The sequence below is a fragment of the Myxocyprinus asiaticus genome, chromosome 41 (assembly GCF_019703515.2).
Source record: "Myxocyprinus asiaticus isolate MX2 ecotype Aquarium Trade chromosome 41, UBuf_Myxa_2, whole genome shotgun sequence".
NCBI lineage: Eukaryota > Metazoa > Chordata > Actinopteri > Cypriniformes > Catostomidae > Myxocyprinus > Myxocyprinus asiaticus.
Window position 1 is genome coordinate 20,756,099 of NC_059384.1, and position 23,555 is coordinate 20,779,653.

At 39.5% G+C, this 23,555-nt stretch overlaps 1 protein-coding gene across 2 annotated transcripts; it reads right to left on the reverse strand.

Moving 5' to 3' along the window:
* Positions 1-1,715: 1,715 nt before the first annotated feature.
* LOC127432200 (cysteine-rich secretory protein LCCL domain-containing 1-like) lies at positions 1,716-23,494 on the reverse strand. 2 transcript variants are annotated; one of them, XM_051683092.1, is made up of 15 exons: positions 23,262-23,494; positions 18,665-18,985; positions 11,265-11,383; positions 7,862-7,994; positions 7,011-7,126; positions 6,783-6,883; positions 6,064-6,210; positions 5,462-5,522; positions 4,839-4,905; positions 3,758-3,888; positions 3,640-3,683; positions 3,492-3,564; positions 3,159-3,234; positions 2,927-3,060; positions 1,716-2,442 (listed from the first exon to the last, which is right to left on the reverse strand). In XM_051683092.1, exons 2-15 carry the CDS (start codon positions 18,923-18,925, stop codon positions 2,391-2,393), a joined length of 1,515 nt encoding a protein of 504 aa, XP_051539052.1. In that variant the 5' UTR covers positions 18,926-18,985; positions 23,262-23,494; the 3' UTR covers positions 1,716-2,390. The 2 variants fall into 2 exon arrangements, with proteins under 2 accessions (XP_051539052.1, XP_051539051.1); XM_051683091.1 differs by having other exon boundaries at positions 1,719-2,442; positions 18,665-19,041; positions 23,262-23,493.
* Between the last annotated feature and the right edge of the window lie 61 nt (positions 23,495-23,555).

The following is a 23,555-nucleotide window of genomic DNA, read 5'->3' on the forward strand; positions in this document are numbered from 1 at the left end:
ATAACACAGAAGAACATGAGATTGGGGAACAAAAATCTACCAAAGTACTTGAAAAGGTCTGAACTGTCTTCACTTGCATGCTCTGTTGAGATTGACTCGTTGAGACCCCAATGATGTACATGTAAAATTAATATGTTTATTTAAAAATTAATTTAATGTAGGTGAATCACAATGCAAGTGAATGGGTACCAAAATTTTGAAGGTCCAAAAAGCACATAAAGGCAGCATAAAAGCAATCCATAAGACTCCAGTAGTTAAATCCATGCATTCAAAAGCAATATGATAAATGTGGGTGAGAAACAATTAAATATTTAAGTCCTTTTTTACTATAAATCTCCACTTTCACATTTTTCTTCTAGTTTTTTTGGTGATTCACATTTATTTATTTTTTTTAAAAAATGTTTTAGTGCATATTGCCACCTACTGTACAGGAAGAAGAATTTATAGCAAAAAAGGACTTAAATATTGATCATTTCTCACTCACACTTTTCATATCGCTTCTGAAGACAGCAATTTAACAACTGGAGTCATATCGATTACTTTTATGTTTTTATGTGCTTTTTGGAGCTTCAAAACTTTGGTACCCATTCACTTGCGTTGTAAGGAACTACAGAGCTGAGATATTCTTCTAAAAATCTTTGTTTGTGTTCAGCAGAAGAAAGAAAGTCATACACATCTGGGATGCATGAGCGTGAGTAAACGATGAGAGAATTTTTGGGTGAACTATCCCTTTAATATTTTATATTCCCTTCAACTTCCAATAAGTTGACTAAATGAAAACCCAATAGGCAGATATTATTGAAGTCTTATTATTCTCTGTTTTGGCACAAAGTTGGCACTTTTTTTTTTAGCAATATTACTGATATACAGTGTACCTCTTTAAGTGTGTACACCATTTAGGCAACCTTGGAAAATTAATTACATTTATTTATATTTTATTTCTGGGGTCTCTGAAAAACACATTTTCAGATGTATTGATGTACATGTATTGTAACTTTTTTTGAAGGGCAACTGATGCATGTTATCAATTTGAAATGCTGTTGATAATCAATTTAATTGAATTCTGATAAGATTAAGAAAAGTCATGAAATATCAATCTCTCAATATATTTTTTTCTCTCAGACCCCAATGAAAACATAATAGTTAAGTCAGGCAGTGTTGAAAAAATGAACTTACAATATTTAGCTAATAAAGCTATTCAAAAGAAGACTTGAGATGCCCAACAGGCAGGTGTTCTAACAGTGCCTTGCACCACCTGAGCTATTAGAACTGTATATTTGCCCATTCTTCTTACTTAGAAGACATTCAATGTTCTCCAAAATTGCAACCAAGATCTATGGTATCAACTTAAATTAATGAAACTGATGTGGAAGTGTGTTGCTCTATAAAATGATCCTGTAATGCATAAGGGAATTGTTTTAGCCATTACCCAGAGGGTGAGAGACCAGTAAACACTAAGAATTTTTCCATCTGGTTTTCATTACAGACAGATGGCCTCAATAATTTATCTGGTAAATGCATTGTGCCACTCACAGTTTTTTTAAGCATATTTCCAAAAAGTGAAATGTCATATTTCACATTGTGGGCTCAACACACACTATGTTTCCATATAGGAATGCATAATAGACAGTAGGTCTGATAAATTAAGTTTATTGTAAAATGTTTAAAAAATATGAGGTAGGAACAGTAATATGCACAATCATATGCATAAACTAAGAAAATACATAAAGTAAATGAGTGAAAAGTACCTTAAATGTTTGTAATATAAATAAATACTTGTTTTTACCAACCTACTAAATCATTCAGTGACATACAGTCGATACAGAACCTCATACAATTAACACAATGAACAGGCTATTTACAGGAGTATATCCACATTATTTATTATCACCATGATAATCAGCAAAATCACAAAATGTCAAACTCATACATTAAAAAAAAAACCTTATCAGCAGTCCTTTCTTGCCCTAAAGCAACAAAATGATAAAAATAAATACATGAAGAAACAAATGAAGAAAACAATTAATGAGTGAGAACTAGACGCATATTCAACATGTAATATAACTAGAAGATATCGTAGATATGTTATAACACTCGCTGAAATGTGCTTAGTGAATATAATTAAAGATTAAATCCTCTTAAGTGCTTTTGTTTGCAATAGAGACACCATATCCCCTGAATGATCCTCTAATTACATACTTTTTAGGTAAGACAATGGATAATCAACTTGATGCATTGAAGGGGCTCTCCGTCTATACAGCAAATACTTAGTTCAGTCAACATTTGTGTGAAAGAAAATATATATGTGGTTTAGAGCAGAACAGCCCTCACAATGGGCACGATTACAGCCCATTCAACAGTTGATGAGTGACCACGGTTTCAGCACACACTCAAATAATGGCGAATACTCTGAATGCCTTGCCTCCCGTGGGGTTCTGCAGACTTTAGAAGAATACAGAAGTTAAATAAGCACTGTTTCCAAACTCTTAAGCATTATTGCGCTCATAGAAACCTGCTTTTTGGTAAAAAGCATATTTAGTGTAAGAGTATATTTTACAATGTTATGAAAAATCATTTGTGTTGATTTGATTTAATGGGGAGTTTGACTTTATGTTATTCCAAGGCATTATAAATTAGCATAATTGTAGTATTCATCTGTTCACCAAATGATTTTGTAGTTAGCACACATACTTAGCCACAAAGTAACTTTTATTTTTTGGCTTTACTCTACCACACTTGAAGTGGAACCACTGTTGCGCTGGTACAGCTTGGCTCTAATCAGCTTTGTCAGTACAGGCTTATGGAGAGACAGGCTACCCCATACTCTGCCTTATACTAGATGCACATGGGCCAGTTTGGTGGTGTAAAAGCTGAGATGACCAATGATTTAGCATTTAGCCAAGCAGACAAACAAAAGTGACCATACCTTTCTGATAATATGCCATTCTGGTATGACGAAATGTACAGCTTCCTATTGTCGGTGGGCATCACGTCAATGTAACCACCTAACTCGTTGTTTATGACACCGGCATGAATTGCTGACTGGCATATACTAGATTTCTGAACAAAATAAATACAAATAGAACACACTCTTTATTGGTTCAGCATTCTCTTTGCTTTAAAAAAATACAAATAAATAAATCAATAAAAAAGCTTACATCTGAATAAATTGTGGTACCAATGACTCGGGAAAGGTGGGGATTTTCTTGCAAGCAGTCCCGTGGACAGTAAATCCTTGCAGGAAGACAAAACAGGTCAGAAATATTGTCTTTATATTTTGGACATTGTCAAATCTGTAAGAGTTCCAGACATTTGTGGCATGAAAATAGTTTCAAAAATTTTGTGGCAAAAGGTTACAAGGATATTTCAAATGGAGGTTTGGTTCATTAGGGTAAACCATGACTTTTTTCAGTTGTCAGGACAAAGAACTAATGTAATGTAACTATTTTGAATTGTCTTCAATATAACATCCTGATAAAATTTTGCTTTACCTTGGACAGTGTCTTGCAGGCTTTTGGTAAGGACATAGCACAGAAACTGTAGTCGCACATGTGATAACTTTTACTGCAACAAAGGAAAGATGATTACATTTAACAGTAAAGCAACTTTAATTGGAAAAAACTTGAATTTAAAACTTACCTGTCACTTTTGATACTTTGAAAGCATTGGCACTCTGGTATTTCCTGTAACATTTTCACTCTGTTAGATTGAGTTGTCTCTAATGTGTATGAAAGTCACTCTTACACAGATTGCTTACCCAAGAGACTGAACTTCATTTTTGTATGATTTAATGAAGAATTCCTTTCTGCCTTGTCTTGTGACATCCATCCAACCTCCATCATTATTAATAACACCATAATGAATTCCTGCCCGGCAAATACTGGATTGCTAAAGAAAAGGATAATCTTAGCATGAAGAATTGAGACTACTCGCAACATGATCAACTAAAATATACTTAAAGAGACTAGTTCACCCACAAATAAATATTCATTAATTATTTCTTACTTTATTCCAAGTCACATGAAGCCATACGATAGATTTGCATGAACAACAGACTGATAATGAAATAAGTATTCACTGAAAATCGTATTCACCTCCACCGAAGCACTCGTCTAGCCCACTCTGTCCAGATTTAAAAATGGCGTATTGACATCATTAATGCCAAAACTGCACTGGTTCTCACAAGAAGTAAACAATGCAGCATTTTTGCATTCTGGATGCAAACACAGGCTTGACATGAGCTTTGGCGGAGGTGACTATTATCAGTGAATAATCACTTAGATTTCAGTCTGTTCCTCACACAAACCTAATTAATTGCTTCGTAATACCTGGACTATATAGCATGAGTCGTATGGACAGCTTTTTTTGGTGCTATTCAATGACTGTTTGAGGTTAACAGGCCCTAGTCACAATATACTGTCATTATTATTATTATATGCAAGAAGTGGTGTGACTATCAAGGGCAGTGGTGGCTCAGCAGTTAAGGCTCTGGGTTACTGATCAGAAGGTCGGGGGTTCAAGCCCCAGCACTGCCAAGATGCCACTGTTGGGCCCTTGAGCAAGTCCCTTGACCCTATCTGCTCCAGGGGCGCTGTTTCATGGCTGACCCTGCACTCTGACCCCAGCCTAGCTGGGATATGTGAAGAAGAAGAATTTCACTGTATATGTGCAAATGTGTGATAAATAAAGAAATGTATTTATTTATTTTTTATAGAACTGCTAAATAATTCTTCGAAAATCTTCTACTTTTCTCATACGAGTTCCAAAAGACACAAGGGTGAAAATGACATAATTTTACAAAAGTTACTTTGTTAATACTTTGTTTCTAGACTTCTTACCATGTCATAATACACTGTTCCAACCACTTTGGCCATGCTGTCTAAACAACCAGCAGGACACTCGTACCTTTACAGAGGCAAAACATAATTTTGGGGATTTAGTGTAATTGCTAAATTTCTGTTTTACTGGAAAGAATGGCATACAGATCAAATACAAATAGGGTACAATTGGGCTTAAGGAGCCCCTTAAAGAATTTTTTATTTATTTTTTCTGGTCGCAAAGTGTATCAAGATTGAAAAAAATAAAAACAACATTAATTTGTATTGGATACTAATTTAGCCCCATTGTACCCTACACTATATAGACACTTATACAGTAGTATAGGCACATGGCACATGGGTGATGGGTTTGTCCAGGTATTATCAAATACGAGAGGACTATTTTTGCATTTTATATTGATACATTTGACAGATGCTTTTATCCAAAGCAATTTTCACTCTATACATTTTATCAGTATGTGTGTTTCCTGGAAATCGAATCAGCAATCTTTGTGTTGCTTGTGGGTTGCTCTATAAGTTGAGAAACAGAAACACATTACTTTGTCATGAAATGTAAAAATAAAAAAATAGGCCTATCTGACATTTTATTGTATATTATTTAAAAATGAAGGATTTCACTTCACCTTTTACATGTGGTGCCTTTACACTGGTCTCTCAGCTTCGTGTCGCATGTTACAATTTGGGCTGCACAAACAAACCAGAAAAGGGACACAGGTGCATCAGTTAGCAAGATCAGGTATGTTGCAGTGTTTAGACATGCTGTATAGTTTAGCAGAGTTATGGAAAGAACCAGGCAGGTATTGCAGAGCTCTGTTCCTGTAATTCTGTAAAAGCAAGCTGAGGAATTCCAGCAGGAGATCTCAGCTTTCAGTCCAAACCACTTTTCAGCAAAGGAAGCAATTTAAAACCCACAAGTATTCAACATCCCCAAAGCAAACATACACAGCAGGGAGATCACCATTATGAGAACAAAAAAAACGAACTCTGCCATGGCAAATAGTGGAATTGACAGATCTATGCCTGCTGAACATCAAAACAATCTAAGATAAGCAGAAACAAGTTTGTTTCAGTTTGGGAGCTAGCACTTTTATCCGCAACACTAATTGGGCGCAGGCCCTTTTGGAAAATAAATTTGTAGCTAAAAGAGAAATTGGTTTTCAAGGACAGCTATTATTTTAGAAAGTGGTACCTACATTAAGCTGAATGTATAATTAGAAAACCTTACACATCTGCTTTTTGCTCACAACCGCATTTGGGCATCTGGTTGGACTTGGGGCACGTAAACGGGATCCAGGGCTATGAGGGGCCTCCGGTTCTACAGCGTTTCTTTCCTCAGTTTCCTCATGTGGACTTTGTCTATTTGTCTCTTCACCTGAAAGTGAAATGAAGGGGAAACTAATGTCTTCTTGTCACTGATTAATAAGATGCAAATTACCATCTAATGGTTCTAGAGGAATGCCTCCAATTGTACATTCCATTTTGGCTGATCCAAAGTTAATATGGTGCATCAGAAACTGATGTTATTCATCAAGAAATCTTTAAGCATTAAGAAATGTTGCTTTTATTCAACTGTCTCTAAACAAACAGTTAATTTTGTGTAGATTACATTATAGACAAAATATGGCCAATTACATTGCTCCGCTAATGAAAATAGTTCCAAATAAAGCCAAAAGGTATCAATCTTTGCATGTCATCAAGCAATAAGAACACCAAAACAAATAGAGTGATACAAACAGTAAAGCGTTCCAGTTCCGATATACTAAAAATCAACACTCTTGGAATGTTGCTTGTCCAATTAGATTGGAGGACTGGGACTAACTGTTGTATAAATTATCAAACATATTAAATAAATGTAATAAACCATGTTGGAAACTATTTAATTAAAGGCTATCTTGGCAGATTGTATACATAACATTTTGTGTTGCACGATTTATAAAAACAAACCTTTATAACAGAGGTTTTCTTTGCACACTCCTCCATAGCTGGGTGGGCAGGTAGAGCAAGGGGTGCCATGTTTATATGGGGCATATCCCCACCAGTTCCCTCTGATATGGTCAAAACACAACGAAAAAACACTAAACAGTTTGTCACCTATCATAATACAGCTGACAGAGAAACAGTGCAACATTTAATAAAAAATTAAGAATAATGACTAATAATTAGATAACTCACTTTGGTGAGTAGTTGCACACAAGATACACAGCTTTTGCCCAGATCTGGCCCCACACATTCATGTTGTAGCACACATTGATCGCACAGCCAATTCGACTACTAGTCGCCCAAACAAGCTGAAATCAGTAAGGAAGCAAAATAGTCAGTCAAATAAAACTGCTTATAAGGAATCTGCATTCAGTTCTATAATGATCTTGGGCATGATCGACCGGGTATATAGAATGCTCTATATTCAAGAATGTTATAAACTTTGCACATGGGTTATCCCTTTTTTAATACAAAGAAGGTTCATGGTGACCACGTCTGTCAAGCTCCAAAATAAAAAAAAAAAAAAAAAAAAGTGCTATATTCTAAGTTTTTGGAAACGATACAATAACTTTGTGTGACAAACAGACCGAAATTCAAGCCATTATTAATTGATAATTTCCTCTTCCGCCAAAGCTGTCAATGTCCATGTTTACATAAAGCTATCATATAGCAGTCACAAGATTTGGAATATAGTACATGAGTCACGTGAGTCTTTTTGTTATTTTTGGAGCTTGACACCAAGGTCACTATGTAATTTCATTGAATGGAAAAGAACTGTGTGAAGATTCTTTAAAAGAAAATCACTGAAAAAATAACAGCATATGGGTTTGAAATTATATGAGGCTGGGTCTGGGGTTCTCCAAATAAATAAAACGAAATCAAACATTACACCATTATTAAAAGTCTTTGACTGGGTTCCCCAAAATTTTAGAACTGTTTTCAAAATTCTGTCATTGGTGTTGAATTCCATCAATGTGCTTGAACATAAATGTGATATGATCATGTGATTTGCTAATGAGGTATATTCCATATGCCATACCTACCTGAGTGTAGTGGGTACAGACTGGACCACTGCATTTAAAAGGACAGTAAGGGTTACATTCCTGAAGGTATGGAAAAGAGTAGTCTTTGATCTCATCATACCAGGCTTGAACATGAGAGGTAGGTGGACGATACCTGAGGTGAACAACCATACAGCATCACTGCATTGTATAATGCATAATAAAGCTAAAAGTCAAATTAATGCAGTCCATGTAAACAAAGCAATTTACTAGTTTAATTAAAGGTGCACTCTTTTTCCACTCTTTTTTTAATCCTAAAGAAATTAATAGTAATTTGGAAACATACAGTATGTATAAAATCATGAGCCCTCACAACACCAGTCACATCAGTAACCTTATAAAAGATGTTTTATTCTACATGGAGATTGTGCCTACGGAGCCCCTTAGAACACATGGCAGGATTTTTGTTTTCTGAAATAGTTTTGCGTACCCTGCACACCAAAGGGATGTGAGTGACTCCAGAGGAGGAGACAGCAGGCGAGTTGTGACATGCAACAGGAGCGTTGACCGCCTTGACGGTTGATGTATGCTACTGTCGGCGTGTTGTCCGTCCGGACCAACACGTGCTTGTCCTGGATCAACGGCCGGAACCTCCGCAGAGCGAGCAGTACTGCCAACAACTCGAGGCAGTTGATGTGCAAATGCAGCCGCAGGCCAGTCCAGGAGCCGGTGGCTGTGTGCCCATTGCATACGGTGCCCCAGCCCATCTTGGAGGCGTCTGTTGTAACCATGACGTGCCTGAAGACCTGCTCTAGGGGAACCCCTGCCCATAGAAATGCTAGGTCGTTCCAAGGGCTGAAGAGGCGGCGACAGATTGGCGTGACGACCACACGATGTGTCCCGCGGTGCCATGCCCATCTCGGGACTCGAATCTGAAGCCAGTGCTGAAGCGGTCTCATCTGCATCAAGCCGAGTGGTGTGGCAACCGCAGAGGATGCCATAGGCCCCAGGAGCCTCTGAAAAAGTTTCAGTGGAACCGTTGTCTTCTGTCTGAATGCCTTCAGATAGTTCAGCACCGACTGTGCGCTCGTTCGTGAGGCGCGCCGTCATCGAGACTGAGTCCAACTCCAAGCTGAGAAAAGAGATGCTCTGAACTGGGGAGAGCTTGCTCTTTTTCCAGTTGACCCGAAGCCCTAGACGGATGAGGTGCCTGAGCACCAGGTCCCTGTGTGCACACAGTAACTCTCGAGAGTGCGCTAGGATCAGCCAGTTGTTGAGGTAGTTGAGTATGCGGAACCTGGGCGGGCGCCTAGTGAACTGAATCACGTAGCCGAGTCGGATGGTCCGGGTCAGCCATCGCGACAGGTTGGAAAGCACAAGCCATGCATCCAAACTCCGGGCGAGGGGGACCAAGGGGATAATCACGTTGGACATACCGGTGGGTGGGGCCTCGCGGCGGGGCGGAGCTTAAGGCGCCACATCACGGGGGTTCAAGCCCTGTGGTCGTGCAAAGTCCAGGGACATCAAAGCACTTACCTGGCTCCTGATACCCACCATAAGATTGGTCGAGGATGGGGGAGGAGGAACATCGTCCCCGCAGTCTGTCAAAGCCAACCCGGTGTGGCCGTGTTTGTGCCACAGCTGGGCGCGCAGGGGCGGGGGGTCCTCCGCTGGAGCGCCAAACCTGTGAAAATGGGACGGTGGACGGCGGTCGTGAAGACGGCCGTGACGACGGCTGTGCACACCTGACATGTGCCCCAGAGAACAAGGAAACCACTCTTTTGTTGAAGTTTTGGGTACCGCAGCCTCTTGGGCATGCGGCGAAAAATGAAACAAAAGATTCTCCTCCCAGCAGCACCATAGGCCTTAGCCGTCAGGGACGACGTAAACCTACAGGCCCTGGACGGGAGCTTCGAGTGCCGCGCCAGGTGGCGGCGCTCTGCGGGCACAAGTGCACCACGAGCGCCTTATCCACCTGGGGGATCACCGAATACCCCTTGGCCGCCCCACCATCGAGGGTAGTGAGAGCGGGGGAGCTGAAAGATCGGGATCGGGCAGTAAAAGGTGCCCCCCACCATCTTGTCAGCTCCTCATGCACTTCCAGGAAGAAAGGGACCGGGGCGGGGCATGGCCGTGAGCGGCACTCTGGGCCCAGGAACCAATCATCGAGCCGCGAGGGTTCAGGGGAGAGTGGAGGGTTCCACTCTAGCCCGACGCTCGCGGCTACCCGGGAAAGCATGTCCGTCATCTCCACGTCGGCCTGAGACTAGGTGACCACACCCGTAGGAGGGAGCCCAGCCGAGGCGTCCATGTCAGAGTGGACGAGCCTGCTCTCCGATGCTGCGCTTGAAAGCTCATCGTCTTCCCGGGCTCCGAATAAGAGGTCAAACTTGCCATAAGACGAGCCGGTGGTCTCATCCGAGAGCCTGACGAGCAAGCGAGCGTGCTGGGGAATGGAGGTCAGTGGGGGTTTACCCGGCGGAGGTGCTCCCATTGAGGTCCCCAAATCGCCCCTAGTGCTAACCGACACGGCCTCATACCCGTAGGTAGAAGGACTGAAGCGGGGAGCCGCTGGAGTGGCTTTCTTTCTTACGAATGCAAGCCGCGACCGCAACGTTGCCATGGTCATGTTCTCGCAATGAGGACAAGACCCATCCACGAACGATGTCTCTGCGTGGGCACCGCCCAGACACGTAAGACGTGGCCGTCAGAAGCGGAGAGATAACGATCGCAACCAGGAATAACACATAAACGGAAAGGCATCTTTAAAAAGACGTTCCGTGTGTGCCACTCTTTTAGAATGAAAATATACTCTTTTTAGAATATACTCTTTTTGTTATTCTGCCGAAGCACCCAGGGGCGTTCTCTGCACTCCACGGGTGCAGAGGGGGAGAAGCCGCTGAAATGCACCGTAAAATCCAGCAGATGAGGTGAATGAACTCGCGTAAGAATTCAGCTTCAATTAATAGAACCGCTTGGCTCCGAAGAGAAAATCTGAATGAGTGGTTACATACCAGCTCCTTTTATACCCGTATGTCCGGGGGAGTGGCATGCAAATTCCACTCGCCAATTCCCATTGGCCTTTTTTCAAAGATCAGAGGTGTTTAGGGCTCCCAAGAGTGACCCCTATTGTCACTACATCGACACAACGTCAAGTGAGTGACAGATAGGGAACAGTAGGCATTATTGAATGCTAAACCTTTGTTGTTATGTGATCTCATCATGTTGTGAGTGGCGTCCCGTTATTATCTTGGATATCAATGCAATTATTTGAAATATGTAGTAGGTCACCTGGGTATTTAATCCAAACATAAAATTTGCATACTGTGCACACTTTATATGCAGTAATATCAAGAATATTAGAGTGTTTGTATGCTATTCCAAATATAACTAGTACAATGACTAGCTAGCCCACATTTCTATCTAAAAAAAAGCCCATTCAAACCTTCCCCAGTGCACTCCCAGGTTCTGTCCAATCTGAGACAGCAGGCCAGTGGGGCCATGCTCCCACAAGCAGGTTTCGGCCCATTCCTCAGCACTCCGCTCCAGTTCAGTGTCCCATACCTAAAAGAAATAAAGAGATTGGGCTGAGGTTCAAATGGACATAGGTTGGCAAGTAGAGCATTATAAAAACAAAGCTGTTTAATCCCTAAACTTTCGTATTTGTAAATCACTCTGTGTTGTGCTTTTGGACTTGCATGATGGACAAAAAAGGATTTGGTTTTAGTGTACTAAAATACTGTTTGGTTTAAATACTGTTAAGACAGCAAACAATTCAATGGCTGTTGTAGTCAATACGACTTGACAGTTTTTGCTTTAAAAGGATCGTTAAACCAAAAATGAAATTCTGTCATAATTTACTCACCCTCATTTTCTTCCAAACCCATATGACTTTCTTTTTTTCCATGGAACAGATATGGAGATGCAATGGAGAATTTAAGGGACTGACAGCCTTAGTCACCATCTTTCATTGTATGAAAAAGAAGATGCATTGAAAGTTGCACTCAGTAACTTTTGTCTTTGTGTAATCTTGAACTTACACTGACATCTAGCGGTTTGGGTGCAGCACCATTTAAAATCGATATTTTTCAGTTTCAGATGCCATGACAGAAATGTAGTATTCAAAATTTTTAATTAGTATTAATTGTCAAATAACAGGATGGTTACAGAGGTTCAGAGGTGGGTAGTAATGTGCTACATTTATTCTCTTACATTTACTTGAGTAACATTTTGGAAAAAAATTACTTTTAGAGTAGGTTTGTAACATTATAAGGACAGGCAAGGAGGAGGCAGGAACCGGCTGAACAGTAAACATAAACTTTAATGGTAAACTTAAAACCAACATAAACAAACGTGCAACACGGCTGCGTGCGTCTCTCTCTCCGGCTGTGGCCACCCCTTTATCTCGCTCTCCTACTGATCCGCTGATCAGCTGATTCAGCACCGGCTGATTCAGTGCCAGGGGGGAGACGCTGCCCTTCTGGCCATTCTGTCAGCCGGTGGCCCACCCCACCTCCTGTGAACCTGGGGGGAGAGACGAGGGGAGGCGTGGAGAGGGAAAGGGCGAGGGAAGACACACAGAGAGAGAGAGGAGAGAGAGAAGATCTTGCTCGCCAGCTCCCTGACGCACTGTCACCCGGTCCTCAACCACTCCTCCGCCCTCTGGTGGACGCTAGCTCGCGCCTCCCCGGTGGACGGCAGCGAGTCCTCCGGCCCCTGGCGGACAGAACCGCTCCTCCCCTTCTCGGCAGACGGCCGCGGTTCCTCTGGCTCTCGGCGGCCTGCAGCGACCCCTCTGTCCCCAGGCAGACATCCGCGGCTGCTCCCCTGGCGGATGGCAGTGGTGAGAACTCCGCAACAGAGCATCCCTCCTCCCTCCTGGGTTTCAGCACCACTGTAACAGTATAACGATGGGCAAGGAGGAGGTGGGAACTGGCTGAACAGTCAACATAAAGTGTTAATGGTATAAATTAACTTAAAACAACAGAAAACATAAACGAACAGACACACATGCATCGCAGCCGCCGCGTGCATCTCTCTCTCGAACTGGCATCTCCGGCCGCCCTTTTGTCTTGCTCTCCCGCTGATCAGCTGATTCAGCATCGTGCTCCATCACGGCCTGGTCACGCCCTCCTCCTCATCACAAGGTTTATAAGTGGGTACTTTTTACTCTCACTCAAGTAAATTTCTAATGAATTTTTTGTACATTTACTTTGTTACAATGGGTGGCATTCCTGTTGTTACATTACTGGGATTAATTTTAATTAATGTGTAATTTATTGAGAGATTATTGAATGGAACTTTCACGACAGCGGAAGTTCACACAGCTGCGCATGCTGTCACAGACTGTTACTCAAGATGAGTCCATCAATTCTGGAGCATCAACCTCTTCAAACTAAGTGAAACAATTTCTTCACTCTGCACAGTAAAAAAAGAATAGTTTCTTCATGCAATGCCTTCATTTAACACCAAAACAAGCGGATATTTCAAGATTAAAATTGCAGCTCTAACTTAAGTCAGCACGCTGAGGTAAGTCTTGGCTCTAATGATAACGCTGGCTTTTCTGTGACATGGTGATGGTTATTTTCAGGGTGGTTCTGTAAATATGGGCTCTTGTGACATCAGTTTTTAAGTGTACATTTTTAAATCTGCAGTAATGTGTCAGTGCGCTTTGTCCCGTATCCCGCATGTCATGAGCAGTATTAACACATTTACCCCGCGCCCTCACAGGTGTACTGGAAACTATCGCAGCTACTTTGGGCTAATTAACTGTATAAATCCATGTAAACATCCACGTTAAGTGTAAATGCCTTTTGCTCTGCAGATTGCGTTATTGACACCTGGAGCGCGAACAGACAGCATTTCTGCGTGTGGTGCCCTACACAGGCTGCACACTCTTTGTTTAGGGAGCGGCAGTACTGCTGTACAGAACTAATGATCTAAATTCTTTCGACACTGAAAACTTTAACTACACTGAACTAACAAATAAAAGCTATGAAATAGTGAAATTAGGCATTAAATCCATATCTTCAGAAGCTATATGATAGTTGTGGATGAGAAACAGATCACGTTCACATTCTTCATCTTGTGTTTTTGGTGATTCACATTTTTCTCTGCATATCTCCCCCTGCTGGGCTGGGAGAAGAACTTCTAGCAAAAAATGACTTAAATATTGATCTGTTTCTCACCCACACCTATCATATCACTTCTGAAGATATGGATTTAACCACTGGAGTCATATGGATTACTTTTATGGTGTCTGCATTTGCTTTTTGGAGCATAAAAATGTTTTATGCACCCATTCACTTGCATTGTACTGACCTACAGAGCTGAAATAGTCTTCTAAAAATCTTAATTTGTGTACTGCAGAAGAAAGTCATACACATCTGGGATGGCATGTGGCTCAGTAAATGATGATAGAATTTAAATTTTTGGGTGAATTACCCCTTTAAAGTGATAGCTCAGCCATAATTTAATATTCTGTCATCATTTCCCAACCCTCATGTTATTCCAAACCCGTGTGACCTTCTGTATTCTGTGGAACCCAAAAGATGTTAGAAAGAATGTTAGGGACTGACAGTCTCAGTCACCATTCACTTTCAATATATATATATATATATATATATATATATATATATATATATATATATATATATATATATATATATATATATATATATATATAAACACATTCACTGAAAGGCTAACATTCTGTCTAAAATCTCCTTATTGTGTTGTATGGAAGAAAGAAAGTCATATGGGTTTGGAACAACATGATGGTGAATGATCACAGAATTTGCATTAATAATAATAATAATAATAATTCTGTAATACATGTTAAATTTGTATTATGTAATGGAATGTAGGGAGATAATGTCCATTATGTCAATTGTGAAAGTAATGAGTTACTCACCACTTGACTACTCTTTTAAATTAATACTTTCTTACTCAAGTAATTATTTATGTTCACACTTTTACTTCTACTTAATTATTTTTTTTAAAGTAATTGTACTTTTACTTGAGTACAGTTTTTGGCTACTCTACCCACCTCTGTTGAGATTAAGCGAGTAGTATTCGGCTGGTCATGTGATTCTAACATGGTAGCCCCCAGGTGCGGACCCTCTCCTTGTAGAATAAAATGGCTTTTATAAGGTTACTGATATGACTGCAGTCTTCATTTTAATGTGAGTGGTCATGATTTCCCACATAATTACAATTCATGTCTTTAGGAGTTAAACTTTTTAATGAGGAACAAATTATAAATGCACCTTTGAAAGTTAAACATCTTGCTTTGTGTTCCATAAAAGAAAAAGTCATACAGATTTGAAATAACACGAGGGTGAGTAAATGATGACAGAATGTAAATTTTTGGGCAAACTGTCCCTTTTTTAGCTCAATAGAGTGCTTCTTCAACAAAACGTGTGCTTGCAGACTCCAGAAAGAACCAGGCTTCTCTCTGTCGACACCTTGGCTTATTTTCCTTGTGCATTTATTCATAAGACACAACGTTTTTGGGGGGAATAATGTAATGTTCTCCATATGTCTTTGTTTCTGTAGCTCACTAAATATTCTGCAATTCTGGCTCTGTGATCTTGGTTTTGGCTTGGAAGCTAAATAAATCGTACCTATACAAGGCCACTCACAAATGTAAGTGGTCCTCTATCCATCTGACCCACATTTTGCTTTTTAATAAAAGTGGGCCTGCAATTATTTTGGGAATGGCTTATTTTAAAACAAAACGCCACTTTCACCTTGAATGGAAAGCACACAGATCTCAAGGTTGGACAGAAATCGGAGCCAGAACTGTGAAGGGGGTGTTGTCTGCCCTGTCACTGCCCATACATTTTACACTTTTTCTCTGGAAAGTCCCAAAGCACAGTCAAGCAGTAAATCTTGTCCAGTAAGGTCCCCAAAATAACTGTTGTGCCCCTAGAAACAATTGCCTAGGACATTAATCCTTGAAGTGAGCACCTGCCGACAGGATGTTTGGTTGGTTTTCTGTCACCCATCAAAGTGGGCCCTTAGACTGCAGAGTTATCGTAAGGAAACAGTTATCTATATCAGTGCTCTCAACTGGTTTTGCCTCAGAACCCAGATTTTACATTGGACATCATACGGTGCCCTTACACGACACCAAGCCTGTAACGGTGTTTTCTTTTAACTCATGTTTTGTTCATGGTTTCTGAAGACAAGGGCATGTCACACAACCATGCCTAGTTTGACTTGCTTCTACCAAGTGACAGGTATATTTGTGCTAAAGTACTGAAGAATTTGATTGTATGCACAACCTTTCCAGCGAGTACCAATTGCATAGATTTGCACATTTCCAGAGCAAAATCTGCAAACTGAAAAAAGTAAACTGATTCTGTTTGCACATCATTCTCAACAGGGGAGGCCCCAAAATATCCAACCACACTTAGACAGGACCAGTAAGGAAAACACGACCCATCAGTGCAGACACTCACACTCATTCACACACTATTGTTTACTTCATTTGACACCTCATTAGCTGCATGTTTTTTGTCATCTGGTTGCATTTCAAGAAAGTGAAACATTTCCAGCGTCCCTCAGGAGCTGATTTTTTTCTGTTGAGTGGCAAAAGAGCCACAGAGAAAATATTAAAAGAGCAAGTCAGTGGAGGGGCTGTACAGCAACAGACTGAAAAAGTGTGTGTGTAGGAAAATGAATGAGTGGGTGGCTGTTGAAGTAAGGTTCTGTTGATTGCTCTCTTTCCCCACTGCAGTCCGGAATTCTGCTGTTTTGGATGTGGAGGGCTGGAACAGCGCATCATCACATTCCATGTCTCCACATCCATCACACCTTTTCTATAACTCTCACTCCGCTGAGCTGCCCAAACTCCAATCCTGACAACCAGTTAACTCTGGCCTGCAAGGCATCTCTCAAACCATTTCCTGTAAATTTCTTTATTTCTTTATGAAAAAACATTGTTCTCACATGAACTCACTACATTACTCACATAACTTCATCATGTTACAATTCAGGGAGTGCTGTTCAAATATCATTCAAAGAAAAAAAAAAAAAAAAAAAAAAACCCCAGTAATTTTGCAGCTCAAAAACAAATAATAAGTCAAGAGATATATCAACAAACAATAAAAGTTCTCACGTGAATACCGACCATGAACACGCAACGGAAGTCAAGATTTTCAATGAAAAATGAATTAAATTTCAGGTTGTTTCTCCCTAAAACTTATGTATGCCTCTTGAAGACTTGGAATGTGACAAATGAGTCACATTGGCTACTTTATGATAATTTTGGGTCCTTTTATTAAGCTTTAAAAGGAGTCTATAAACTGGCATTATATTGAAAAGATGGGCTACAATATCCGTTAAAGGGATAGTTCACCCAAATATTTTCTCATCATTTACTCACCCTCATGCCAGATGTGTATGACTTTCTTTCTTCAGCAGAACACAAACAAATTTTTTAGAAGAATATCTCAGCTCTGTAGGTCTTCACATTGCAAGTGAATGGGTACCAAAATGTTGAAGCTCCAACAAGCGCATAAAGGCAGCATAAAAGTAATCCATACGACTCCAGTGGTTAAATCTATCTTCAGAAGCGACATGATAGGTGTGGGTTAAAAACAATATTTAATCAATATCAATATCAATACAAGATCTATATTTAAGTCCTTTTGTACTATAAATTCTCTCCCCTGGCCTGTAGGTGGCGATATGCATGAAGAACGCAATTCTTCTAAAAATCTTCATAAGGAATTCATAAACATCTGGGATGGCATGAGGGTGAGTAAATTATGAGAGAATTTTCATGTTTGTATGAAATATGCCTTTAACATTTTGCATTCTGCATTCAATTCTTTTAAAATTGTGGCTGTTTTATATCCGGTTCATTCAACTTATCAGGGCTGAGTTCAGAATGCTGTACTATGATACTTTTCTTACTATTTGTGCCATATAAAGACATAGCTATAAGAGTAGTATGCCGAACTCAGCCATAGTCAAGTTCAGCACATTGTGAGATCTATATCTCTATATTCCACACAGTAGTCTTTGTTGTATACTGCTCATATTGGCAAATGTTGTAGATCATCTGGTTATTCTATGCATACAGAACATTTACACACTGTGTTTGCACAGTATACAGTACTGTATACTGCAGCAATAGTATAACCTAGTATAATAATTAGTGATATGATTGTAGTATGCCAGACATTTTTACAAGGATGGACCGTCAATGTATTTTCTTTGTAAGGCTTTGTAATGTTTGGTGCTGAGCCAGTCTGACTAAGCATGCAGGAGCCCTCCATCTGAAGCACTAATTAAGTATATTTGTTTTACAGTACTGCAGATTCTGACAATCTGCTATTTTATACTAATGAGTCAACATCTCACTGAAGGGGCTCTATGTCAGTTTCACAGACTGATGGGAAGAATAATGAGGAAAGAAATTTACCTTCCATATTGACACTGATCCTTCAGACAAAAAAATTAATTTCAGGTGATATACTCTGTAAGGTGCCGTCTTTGTGGATTGTGTGTTTTACATCCAGACTAGAGTAAGGTTGGTGCTAAGTGCCTGAAATGTGTGGTCTTCTGCTAGCACAAATCACTGTGTCTTAACAAAACAAACCGATCCATTGAAAATTGGTGGTGCTTGAGCAAAGGCATTGGAAAATAACCATTCCTCTAGCATCAAAGTTTAAGGCCAAGCATTAAATTCAGTCAAGCTGTACTAATATTTGAGTAGCGTGTTCTTTCTTTATATTATGAAATGACCCCCCTGTTATCCGATCACTTACAATCCTTTTTTCAGTACATAATTTCATCACTTGTAGCATTCATTTATGAGTAGACTTGTCTTACCATGTATTCCATATTTGAAGCTGGTGGGTAGACCTGCCCTCTGAGTTTGTTGTGTAGGTCCAGAATAGCCTGCATGTCACTGGCAGTGATGGCCCTCTTGCCTCGCTGTCTCTCCACTGCCCTGTCTCCATCATCATCATCCAGATATTTCTCCAGGAGAATTCCCAGATCGGTGGCGTTCAGTAGCACCATGGCGAACACACTCTGGGACACCAGCAAGAGAGAGAGCCCCCTCAGTAATGCAGAGGGTAAGTGACTCATGATGGATGAGTTCTGGACTTGAAGAGGTGATCTTGATGATGATGTTTGAGGGTCTTCAGACTATGTTGCGAAGGGAAGGAGTTAGACAACTCTGAAGAACTTCTATGTAATAAAAGCTGAGACAGGAGGAGAGTAATAACATGTTAGAGAAGGAGACAGAGTTTAGTGGCTGGCTGGGAAAGAAAGACAGAAATTCCAAAATGTATCTATCCATCTATCCATTCAACAACTTTACTGATACAATTATTAATGTTAAAGGCGGTATACACACAGGACACTCACCCGAGATGTGAAGCAACAGTCAAAGATGTAAAGACCTTATTCAAAGTAGTGCCATCTTTGATTTTTGAAAGGAATGAAAACGAGGCTGCGACTTACCGTCTCTTCAATGGCATCCACTGTATAAAGCTATCAAAAAGCTTCTATATCACATTTAATTTTCCCAACTCATGCTGTCTGGAGATTTTTGTCTACCGAAATTTCTTGGAAAAATATTTTTTCAATGTTTCTTCAGTGGAACAATCCAAAAACACCTTAAACTGTATATCCCACTGAAGAGACTGTGTGTCCCTCACAGCCTTGTTGTCATTCCCATCAAAAATCAAAGAGGGCACTACTGTAAATAAGGTCTATAAGGTATGTGTTATATGTGTGCCACAATTCTGCATGCACAAAATTATATTTTGAGCACAATATGATATTTTGAGAGCACAAAAATGTTCTGTGTGCACAAACTTATAGCAATAAAGCAATATATCTTCTTGCAAAGATGAATTCAATTTGAGCAAACAAAAATCAATTTTGCACTTGAATAAAGTTTATTTGAATGTAAATTTGCACAGAATTCTGAAATTTATGTAACTCCACTGTTTTTTTTTGCATGCAAGATCTCACTCACTCTCTCCTCCTACCCACTCTGCGTGCACTCATAGCTTTGACTGCTTGTTTGCTCAACAAGGTCACAGCATTATAATATGCCAGAATTTCTGCCAATCAGCGATGAGGTGGTAAATTTTGATTGGCTGGCTAGACTACAGATCATACTGCTAATAAAAACAAGAAGAAGAGGAGAACGGGATAGTTTGTTTTCAAGAAAGGAAATGTGTAACACACTATGACCACATGAAAGCAGCTCTTTTATTAACTGTTTTTATTTAACCTTTATGATTTTTTTTTTCTTTTATTTCTGTACACTGCCAATAGGCTTACTATCTAGCTAACTATCTGGCTAGTTCTCTTAGTTTGGTCTATATTAGTATTTGGTTCTCTTGGCTAGTATTTGGTTATCTAGGTTACCAAGTTATACTTATGTAGCTACTAGCTTGGCCATGTTAGCTACCACTTTCATCTGACATTATATTAATTTAATCTCTCCCATGTGTAAAACTCTTTAAGACTAACGTAATAGTGTAGTTTTGGGGGAACTTAATTTGACTTCTTTCTATCCCACAGGATATTCTGAGAGAGCAGTTTACTCAAATAAATGTGACCAGATTACAGTCCGCCATGGATCATCAACCACTGAACCTTCTTCTTTTTGTTATTATTATATGAATTTTTTTTTTTTTAATAAACATGTTATTTTGTCCATCTTCTTTAGTGTGTCCTCTCCTATTTTTTCAACAGCCTTGGATATTATAAATATTATGAATATTATAAATATTGCCTAAATTAACATTTTATTCTTGATAATAAATTAGAAAAGCTGTTTATGTTTGCATTTCAAAGCTGTGGGGTATCTTGAAATGTTCAGTATGCTGTTTTTATGACGTTTATGCATTCTACCACAATTTTTCTGGCATAACTGATTAATGAGTAAAAATTAAAGAAAAGTAAAAGAGGCTAATTATGTCTCCTGTCATAGTTTGAGGTAAATTAAATGTACAGTATATTGAATCTATAGGTGGAGGGTGAACGAACTCAACAGATAGGATAGTTTAGCATGTTCAAAGGCAAGATGACGCCTTACCTTGGGCAAGAAGATAAACTTGTCCCAGCTGTCATCTGATTATTATAAAATGTATAAAATACATCTGATATCATTATCAAACATTTATTTCTGTCATTTCAAACATATTTACTTTAGACACCCATATTTTTAATTGAATGTATGTTATAACAGCAAATCACATGATTAAGGTTCCCCACCTCCGAAATCTCAATCGAACCCCTGCATTCAAGACAAAATATTTTATTGCATTTCAATTATCTACTACCAAAACCTTCCAGATGAATAAATGGTTAATTATTGTTATTTACACAGATGCCAGCAGGCTCTTCATATTAATACTTATTTTAGCGATCTGTTTTATCACCATAACAGCAAATAAAAAAAAAATTTAATAAAAAATGCAGGACTGCATACACCATTTAAAGTGGTCCCGCACCTATGTCATGCAGTTGAATTGAAGTTTTGGAAGTTAAAATAAAATCCAGTGGAGAGAGTCTTCTTCACAAGCTCAAGGAACGATGATGAATTTATTTTCAGTCATCTCCATGCTGGATTGTTTCGAGTATGATCGGATGCTTATTGATTTAAATGTGAATGGATGCATTTAAAAAGGAATGTTACAAATGCTGATACACTCCTTTCCATGCTACCATCATCTAATAAATATGTATTAATGTAAGAGTTGCACTGTTATTTTATATTTGTTTTAAAATGTTAAATTCTTTCAGAAATAAAGACATTATCCATGCATGCAGTGACTCAAAAGATTAACGTTTTAAGATGAAATAAGATGAATTTGACCACGGACACTGATCTAAAGTAGCTTTCCCTTTCCGCTAGTAATTAAAGTTTGTATATGAGGTGGGGAAACTGATCAGTTTACTGGTGCAGCTACGAGCAGTGTTAACCAGGACCGGTAAGAATTTCCGATCAATACCTAATAAGCATTAATACGAACATCATGCCTGTGGACAGTGGAAGGCTAAGCCTTGCCCAATCTTACACGCTCCGCCTATGACTGAACCTCAGTTGTTTGAAACTGCAAAAAGTTTTAAAAAATAGAAAGAAATCCTTAGCTTTGCATGATCCCAAGCTACTATATTTTGAAAAATTTACATTACAGCAAATTAAGCCTTACAGTATTCCTGTATGTCTATAATCCATGGTGTAAATACCTTTTGTAATGGTAACTGCATACAGTATATAAAGTGTGTACTGAACTTGGAGCATTGTGCCTGTTGGCTCTTCTGCTATATTTACACTGATATGTTCATGGTTGCTGTAGCTACCTCAACTGTCCAATCACCGAGCGCTTGTAAGCAGCTTCTAATAGCCAACCCTGATGTAGGAGGCGGGACTTGTCGGAATACGGTTGGAAAAGTAAACGAGCAGTCTACAGGCCCAAACATACTTTACGCAAGTACTTGAACGCAGACGCACCTTGCTACGCAAGCTCGATTTCACACATTGTTACGTGTCAGCGATCAATTCATAACACAACGCAAGTACGCGCTGCATTCTCAACATTGCCGCAAGGGGCGCTAGAGTGGATTCTCTTCTTTCAATCAACAACTGTCATGGCGGACTAGGGCAGCAATTTGAGTTGAATCTTTTCTAAATATATATATGACTTTTTGTCCCCAGTCCATTCAGATGATCTTGTTTTCGCTCCGTGTCTCTCCTCGCTCCTCAACTATCGACGCATCTACCACATCCGGGCTGCATCCAAAAACGTTGGCAGCTGACTTGCTGCCTAATCAGTTAATGGCTTAACTGACAGCTGTTTTGAATGAATGAAACTCTTAAGGAAACTGGTCTCCAAGCAGCTTGAAAAGCACCTTCATCCTGCCTTCAAAGGCAGCATTTTGCTGGTTTCGGACATGGATCTATAAAATACCGGTTTCGGAAGCAGCATCAGTTTCATGGTCACGCTTAAAAAACGATTGCGCTCAAAATACAATTAAGCGTGCGCAGAATTTTGGCACATATATACCTCCATACTATAAGCGGCCGTTCAAAAAAAAAATAAAAAAAAAAAAGCTAGACGCAGCACTACGAATTGAGCAGAAAGCAGGTGTCTCTGCGCTTTTAACAGTTGATGTTCTTTTCCATTTCCGCAGCTCTTAAATTCATCATGTTCATCATAATTTTTATGGTCATTATTTCATAGGGTTTTAGAAATTATGTCATAACGTCATCATGACAACGTAGTAAACTTTGATATAACTTTACACAGAAAAGGTTAGTAAGTGATTTTATCACACTAAAATCATGTTAACACGCATATTAGCTTGTAGGTAAAATGCGTAAAACAGATCCAAAACACATTCAAACTACTGTCAAAAAGGAAGTGCCTTATTTCTACGTTTGAAAGGTGATTATTACCTTATATATCCAGCGAACGGCTTCACATTCAGTCAGTTTCCTCAGCTGTGTTGATCCCGGTTTCCTGCAGACTTGAGGTAAGTTTCAGTATTGAGCACTGCACGTGTTGTTTTGTTTGCATCAACTTCTCATCCATAAACCACAATGCAAACATCTGAAATATTGCACATAAATGCAGTTTCTGGATCAGCAGCTTGTCAGTAGAGTTGGTTTCCCCTATGTGGGACAGAATGCAGCCGGACATCTCCTTAAATTCACACTGAACTTCTTTTACAGTGTCCAGTTTCTTTGTAA

Excerpts from the sequence above, each read along its gene's own strand:
- LOC127432200 (XM_051683092.1), bottom strand. The coding sequence starts at position 18,925 with ATGAGTCACTTACCCTCTGCATTACTGAGGGGGCTCTCTCTCTTGCTG. Across the intron at positions 11,384-18,664 it reads CTTCAAATATGGAATACATG|GTATGGGACACTGAACTGGA; the intron begins GTAAGACAAGTC and ends TATTTCTTTTAG. Across the intron at positions 3,061-3,158 it reads GTACCACAATTTATTCAGAT|AAATCTAGTATATGCCAGTC; the intron begins GTAAGCTTTTTT and ends TATTTTGTTCAG.